At 44.8% G+C, this 8443-nt stretch overlaps 1 protein-coding gene across 1 annotated transcript; it reads left to right on the top strand.

The window, feature by feature from the left end:
• Window positions 1-578: 578 nt before the first annotated feature.
• LOC112886563 (CRM-domain containing factor CFM3, chloroplastic/mitochondrial) lies at window positions 579-5683 on the top strand. The gene is made up of 10 exons (XM_025952503.1): window positions 579-1425; window positions 1632-2109; window positions 2202-2332; window positions 2924-3268; window positions 3516-3672; window positions 3749-4041; window positions 4147-4206; window positions 4517-4606; window positions 4684-4856; window positions 5304-5683. The coding sequence occupies exons 1-9, from the start codon at window positions 685-687 to the stop codon at window positions 4771-4773; spliced, it is 2385 nt and encodes a 794-aa protein (XP_025808288.1). The 5' UTR covers window positions 579-684; the 3' UTR covers window positions 4774-4856; window positions 5304-5683.
• Window positions 5684-8443: the final 2760 nt, after the last annotated feature.

Here is an 8443-nt window from a genome sequence, read left to right on the forward strand (position 1 = left end):
CTGGGGAAAAGAGTCTGGTAAGAAGGCTGTTGAACACTTTGAAAAACTGACGATCTCTTTATACATCTTTATACAGAGGCGGATGCAATGAAGCTGGATCAAAGTCTTGGCGAAGCTGATAATCAAACTGGAGGTCCTGCTGCAGCTGACGGCTCCACAGCAGGAGGGCCGGACATCATCTTCATAGGAGAAGAGCGTGTCAGATTCGGAGCATTTCCTGGAGGAGCCACCTCCAACACTACTACGTCTTTGGAGGGCGCTGAAGCCCCCCTGTCGTCCTCATCAACTGAACCTTTTGCTAATCATACTATAATAGCTTCTTCTGTGATTTAGCGGACGCGCTGAATCTGAACCTCATGTACCTGAACTATGCTTTTGTTTCGCTAAAATAAAGCGGGGAAACTTTTTAAAAATAATAAACCACTACTACGATAAACTGATATCATTAATTTTTGTTTGAACCCTACTAGATAAATGTGTACGGTCAAAAAGGAAATCGAATGTTAAAGACGCAAATTTATCAAACAATAATGATAACTATTGAATATAATTGCGATCCGAAATATATTTGCCATCCCCTTATCCGCCACCACCAAGGTCAAAATCCCACACGCTCTCACCCCATCCATGGCGCCACCGCGCTAAACCCCACAACCGCCGCTCCGCCCTCCGCTCCCCGCCACCATGGCGCTCTCCGAGCTCCCGCTCCACCACTCCTTCCGCCTCTCCTCCAGGCCCCACCTCCACCGCCTCCTCCCGCTCCGCCTCCTCTCCTCCCGCCACTCCGCTTCCTCCGCCGCCGCCTCGGCCTCCTCCCCCTCTTCCTCCAGCGGCAACCGCGCGGCCCCACCCGCCCCCAGCACAGGCGCTCCGTGGCTGCAGAAGTGGGCGCCGTCGGACCCATCCCAGCCAGCCCCCGCGCCCGCCCCGGCACCCACCACCTCCATCGACCGCATCGTCCACCGCCTCCGCAACCTCGGCCTCGCCTCCGACGACGACGACCCCTCCGCCGCCGCTGCCACGGCCACCGCGCCCCCCGACGGCACCGAGCACCTAGGCGACCTGCTCGACCGCAGCTGGGCGCGGCCCGACCGCCAGTTCGCGGCCGCCAGCTTCGACGACGCGGTCCTCCCGTGGGAGCGGGACGAGGAAGCAGCGTCAGGGAGCAGGGACGAGGAGGATGGGGCCAAGAGGAGGCGGGTCAAGGCGCCCACGCTGGCCGAGCTCACGATCGAGGACGAGGAGCTGCGGCGGCTGCGCAGGCTGGGGATGACTCTCCGCGACCGCATCACCGTGCCCAAGGCCGGAGTCACTACGGCCATCATAGAGAAGATCCATGATGCGTGGAGGAAATCGGAGCTGGTCCGCCTCAAGTTCCACGAGGACCTCGCTCACGACATGAAGACTGCTCACGAGCTTGTAGAGGTTTGAACCGTATATAGGCCTTGTCCTCTGATCTCAAATTATGCGGCACTGACAGCTTGTTCGTGAGTACGGTTTAATTTAGTGATTCATATTGGCAATTGAACCTGCATTGCCCAGTTAATTGTGGTGAATTTGAGCCCCATGTAGAGTTATCGGTTTCCCTCTGAAAATGGTTTCCTTACATGATTTTCGTGTGCATTGATCAGCGGCGCACAGGCGGATTGATCATATGGAGATCTGGAAGTGTCATGGTGGTTTACCGAGGGAGCAATTACAAAAGGCCTCTGAAATCTCAAACTCCGAATGGTGCCTCAACACCAGTAAAGGGGGAAGATGGTACATTGTTCATCCCAGATGCCTCCAGCCCTGCTGAGAATGAAAGTCAGGGGAAGGATTTGGCTGCACAACGTGCAAACGTGTCCCAATTGAACATGCAGAATACTGAGGACATGACAGAGGAAGAGCTGGAGTTCAATCAAATGCTTGATGAGTTGGGCCCTCGTTTTGTTGATTGGTGGGGAACAGGTATCTTGCCAGTGGATGCTGACTTGTTGCCTCAAACGATCCCTGGGTATAAAACACCACATAGAGTTCTTCCAACTGGAATGCGTTCGACGCTTACCAACGCAGAGCTGACTAACTTGCGAAAATTAGCAAGGAACCTTCCATGCCATTTTGCTCTAGGTATTGCTTGTGACAGTTATGACCTTTTCCTGTCATAGCTTTTACCTATTGGCAACAAACACCTGCTTATAGCTTGCTAAACTTCATTGAAGGGAGAAACCGGAATCATCAAGGCTTGGCAGCGGCAATTGTTAAGCTCTGGGAGAAGAGTTTGGTGGTGAAAATAGCTGTCAAACGTGGAATACAGAACACAAATAATAAGCTAATGGCAGAAGAAATAAAGGTTTGTATGCCTCTTGATGTTTCCTCGTTGACTGACACGCCCACTTCTCAACGCTTATTTTTCTCGAAGGAATCTTGAAAAAACAGTTATTTTCAGATTATACTTAGTTGCAGAACTCATCCCAACTGAATATATCATCTAAACACATTTGAGTTATCTAATGCAACTAAAAGTTAAACACTATTACGGACTCACTCAACAATCTTATATTAAAAGAACTCATTCAAAGGAAAGCCAAATGCTCCTAAAATTATCACTAGAGATCAGTTTTTATTGAATATCAGTGATAGAATTTTGCTTCATATACATGTATAACTTGGTTCCTGTACAGTTACTTCCTCTACCTTTCCAACAGTGAAATTGATAATGGTTTGGTGCACGTTTCAAAAAACATAATGGTTTCGTGAGGTTGCATCAGAATGCTTATTATGCTTTAGCTTTATATGTTTCTGTGTTGAATTTGCATATAGTTTCAGAATCTTGTCTCCATATATACAATTAATTCTGTTAATGGACCATATGTGCTTTGGTATGTGAAGGCTTCGTGGAAATAGCTGATGTCTTACACTTTTCCTTTTTACGTTCCTTCAGAATCTAACAGGGGGTACCCTGCTTCTTCGAAATAAATTTTACATTGTAATATATCGTGGAAAAGACTTCCTCCCAACATCTGTTGCAGCTGTGTTGACTGAAAGAGAGGAGTTGACAAAGGATATCCAGAGTATGGAGGAGCAGAGAAGAAACATTTCCATTGCACAACCTCCAGATGATGGTTTAGATGGGCATGCTCTTGCGGGTACTCTTGCTGAATTTCAGGAGGCCCAAGCTCGTTGGGGGAGAGAAGTAACTGCTAAGGAGCAAGAAGAAATGAAAGAAGCATCTTCCAGATCAGAAAAGCAAAAGCTTTACAGGAAGCTCGAACACAAGCTTTCCATTGTAAGCACTAAGCAATATTGATATGTTCTTCTTAAATCACTGTAGTCTGTAAAGGATAAAAGCAGGCTTACATTTTTTTCAAACAATAAAATTGGCTTACATTTAAACTAGAATATTTCATTTTAGTGTTGCATGTGTAGTTAACATGTTTCTGACCCTTCTAGATATGCAATTCTACATTTTTGTCATAACTCTGCTTCCTTTAGTTGTGACTACTTGTTCCTTAATTTGCTTTTCAAATATACAGGCTCAGGCAAAAATACATAGAGCAGAACGCTTGCTATCAAAGATTGAAGCTTCTATGGTACTCGCCAATCCATGTGATGATCAGGAAATGATTACAGATGAGGAAAAGTCTGTTTTCCGTAGGATTGGTCTACGGCTTAAGTCATATTTGCCACTTGGTAAATTTCTGGAACAATTATCTTGGAACATGCTCTACGGTTCTTATTGACCGATCATTTTCCTTGTTTATTTCAGGAGTTCGTGGTGTTTTTGACGGTGTCATTGAAAATATGCACTTGCACTGGAAGCACAGGGAAGTTGTCAAATTAATTTCAAAACAGAAGACATTGTCCTTTGTTCAGGAGACAGCACGGCTTCTAGAGTATGAAAGTGGCGGTATACTAGTTGCAATTGAAAGAGTTCCCAAGGGTTATGCACTCATATTTTACCGTGGAAAGAACTATAGGAGGCCTATTAACATAAGGCCTAGAAATCTCTTAACAAAAGCTAAGGCATTGAAACGTGCAGTTGCAATGCAACGTCATGAGGTCAGTTGGCCTTGAAAAATAGAATTATTCCTTTTTCCATCGAAAACTCTTCTGCGTGACACTAGCATTCTTATGTTCTCCTTGAACTAACAATTTGTCCTGCAGGCCCTCAGTCAGCATATAGATCAACTGGAAAGCAATATCAAGCAGATGAAGTTGGATTTGGTATGTAATTTCTCATTAGGATTTCTTTTTTCCCCCCTAAAAAATTAGGATTTCGTTAATTTCTGGATGCATAGCAATATAGATAATGGCACGCTTGGTGCTTCCTTTCCTTTTCATACCATTTCATTTGGAGTTGATGCATTTCAGTTGCTCCCTCTGCCTTCCTCAAGTCCTTTTATTTCCTCAATATTTAGTTATTTCCTCAACTCCCATGCTGGATCCAACGAAAGTTTGGCAGATAACTGTAGTTGCAGTAGTGATCTTATTATCACTAATTAATGAATTGCTAATGCAATATGAAACAAAATAGGGTATTGAAGATTATGAGGAACAAGAGGAGAATAGCTCAGATTCAGAAAATGAAGATGGGACAGCCGTCATTTCTGCAAGCTACGATGAGGTATGCATTCTTTCCAAAACCAGTGCTGCTTGTTTATGAACCACCATAAAATTCACCCTTTACTTCGTCATGGCCAGGACCAAGACGATTTTGATGAATCAGCTGATGAAGATGAAGATGAGTATGATGATTACGACGATGATGAAGATGAGGAGGTTGACAGCTAGTAGTATGGAATTGTTTCTTGTGATGTGCAGTTCTGAAGTAATGATTCTCTGTATGTGATACTGCTGTCCTTCGGACATCCATGGTAAGAGAAACACAGTTGCTTCTTCAGAACACTGTTAAGTTTGTATAGCATACACCAGAGTCATATATGTGGTAACTGTTCACTCATCCTATTTGTTTTTCCTATTTGGGGCATTATTTATCAAAAGGACAGTATTATTAACAATTTTATCAGACATAAATCAAGCAGTGTCTTACAAGTTGGTGTATGTTATTGCTGGGTTTTTTTATAGAGCATACCGGTGGCATATGTTTCGAGTATACTAGTTTTTCTGTAAGTTCTGAAATAATTATTATCACGAGATATACTTGTTTAAATGGAATGCTTTCCCTAGCCGTCTAGAGCGTTGTTCTTTCTTGCAGCCTGATAGAATTGGTGCCTTGTATTTCCTTCTTGTGATATTTTATTTCATGTATAAATCCAGCATATTTCACGTTGTTGCCAGCCTGAAAGATTGTCCTGTTGCAGGAGCCAAGTTTACTGATGGCCCTTGATGACTGGTACCACAGCTTCTGCCGTCTGCATTTGATGTATGTACTCCCTTGCTTCATTCTTGGCAGAATGGGTGTTGAGATCAACCTTAGAAGTGCTGCGACTGAGCTGGGAAATTTCATGGACGATGTTATTTATGAGATCTATGCTCACATCATCATCTTTTTTTCTTGCCTTGTGACTTCATCTTAGAGGGCTCGGCGTAGGAGGCATTTTTCTTTCTCCAATTACTCTCCAGAAAATATACCTGGACACGAGCATTGTGTAACTCAGACCTTCTGAAACCAAATACACTGGAACAGCTTAAATTTGATCCAGAAGTAACTGAAGGGTGTTCCACTGTTCAAACCCTTTTACCCTTCACAGATTATTGGGGTGAGTCGGTTGCGACGCTTTGCTGGCTCTCACTGCTATTCTGCTCCTCTGACCTTGGCATACATCCTGTCGTCATCGACGATGATCATCCAATCGGCTAGCCGTCAACCTCAGAAGTGCCAATCTGCCAGTTCTGTTTTGTCATAGAGGGGCCGAACGAATGCTGTGATAGCTTTAGAAAGCTTTGGCTCCGAACATGCTCCTGAAGAAGGGAAGAAACAGCAGTCGGTCAGGAAGTGCCCCGATCAGCAGGCGCACTCCACCGTGCTCCGGTGTTTCTGTGGCGGCGCCTCCCGGGCGCGTAATCCGGACGCGGATGTGGTGAGTGGCGAGACGGACACGGCAGCAAGGGGGAGGAGGAAGGCCGCCGCCTGGAACGTGGATGGAGTTTTTTTAAAAAAAGGGATAGAAAAAATAAAATTAGGAAAAGGGGTGCCGGTGGGAAAAATTTTGAAAAATGGGTATCTCCTGCCCGCTGATTGGGCGGGAGGTGTGGGGCCGGGGACCTCCCGCCCATCCAGTGGGCGGGACGTTCTCCGAGAGACTCTTCACGAATTTTTTATTTGCGAAGAGGTCCCTGCCGGGGCAGGCGGGGACATCCGGCCCATCCAAAGGGCGGGATGTTGTCCTGAGGGGCATCCCGCCCTTTGGTCGGGCGGGATGTCCCCCTCCCCCCTCGGCTATATAAGCCGAACCAGCTCCAAAAATTTCATTTTATTCAGCAAAATCAGAAAAAAAAAGAAAGAAAGGAGAGGAAGAGAGAAGAGGAAGCGGCGAAACCCTGTTCACACGTCGATTTGGAGGTATATTCTCATTCTAGGTGTATAATTACTTGAAAATAATTATAATCTAGGAAATATTTTTTAGAATAGTTATATTTTGAATTTTCATTTGTTTTTAGTATAATTGATATTCTGAATAGTTTAGAATTTGTAAAATATAATCTGAGAATCGCTGAAACTTAGGGTCGTCGTTGTGTATTAATATGTAGTATAACTAGTTAATTCAACTGTGCGGTATTTTTAAATATGTCTTCCGAGAAGGGTATTTTCAGTATATATTACGGAGAAGAAAATGTGATTTATGGGCATTTAAGTGAATTCAACTGTGCGGTCAGAGGAATTACCAGACCGCACGAGAGGACATTTGAATCCCTATGCAACTGGTTAATGAGGGGATTAAGGATTAATCAGGAGACACACACTGTGAGTGTTCAATGCGTCATTAATCGTACCACTCACGCTTTGATCTGGGAGCTGATGCCACTTGCAAGCAACGAGAACTGGTTAAATTATCTGCAAAATGCAAGTCATTGGCAATGACCACTGGTACTTCTTGTCAGTGTGCACTAGAACCCTTTGATAAACATTGAAGCTGCTCCGGAGGATGAAAATATTGATAAATAAGTTGAGGGGGCAAATATTGAGGCAGATGGGACCGCAACACCTCAATGCGTGGCTGATGAGGAGGAGAACATACCCTTCATTGTTGAACAGCTGCAAGACGAAGAACGTGAATTGGACGAATCAATGAATGCCGATTCGTCTGATGATGATGATGATGTGCCTCAAGATTGGGTAAGCAGCGACTTCAGTCATCTTGTCGTAGATGATGGATCTAGCTGGCCTTCGGATTGCAGGGAGAATGAAATTATCCAGGGTGCGAGGTACCACTCAATTGAAGAGGTGAAGGAAGCTGTTAAGTGCTGGTCTCTGTCTCTTATGCGAGAGTTTAAAACAGTCGAGTGTAAATCTCGTAAGTACGATGTGGTATGTGTGAAGGAGGGATATCCATGGCGGGTGCATGCCTATAAGGGTAAATGGAAAGATTATTGGGAATGCTCCATTGTCACTCAGCACACTTGTCATTTGCCTGGGGTGCAGAAGACCCATCGCAACCTCACGTCGCAATACATCGCAAATGAGATGTACGGGACGATAGTAGACAACTTGTCATATGAACCAAAGTCTATTATCAGGTATATTAAGGAAAAGTACAAGTATACCATCTCGTACAGCAAGGCGTGGAGTGCAAAACAAAAGATGTTGGAGATGAGGTTTGGTACGTTCGAGGCTGCATATGATAATGTTCCTCGATTGCTGGCTGTCCTATGTCAGAGAAATCCTGAAAGCTATTATGACCTGAAAACTCTAGACAGAGAAGAATGTCCGCCCTACATATTGCAGCGGGTCTTTTTCAGCTTGAATCCATGCATTAACGCATTCCATCACTGCCGGCCTCTCTTGTGCATCGACGGGACCTTTCTCATAGGAAAGTATAGATTGCAAATGCTGACGGCTATTGGAGTAGATGGAAACAATCAATTGCTGCTTGTTGCTTTTACTTTTGTTGAGAGTGAGAACACGGACAGTTGGTACTGGTTCCTGGAACGGGTTAAGCTTACAGTCGTTCAGGATAGGGAAGATGTCTGCCTGATTCATGATCGTCACGCCGGCATACTGAGGGCAATACTAGATTTGCAGTAGGGGTGTGTGGAGATAAGAGAGCCGCTCAAGTGGCATGATGTTCGCAGTAGGTGGTGCATGAGACATATCGGTGCAAACTTTTTCAGGCAATTCAAGAACAAGCACCTTATGAATATGTTTAAGAGGCTGTGCAAAGAAACGAATCAGCAAAAATTTAACAAGCAGTGGCAGAAACTTGATGAACTGGCCGGGAAGAAAAGAGCCGAGGACGCATCAAAAAATATAACTGCACATGATGAAGCAGAGGCTTTATGC

Source organism: Panicum hallii, chromosome 3, assembly GCF_002211085.1.
Source record: "Panicum hallii strain FIL2 chromosome 3, PHallii_v3.1, whole genome shotgun sequence".
NCBI lineage: Eukaryota > Viridiplantae > Streptophyta > Magnoliopsida > Poales > Poaceae > Panicum > Panicum hallii.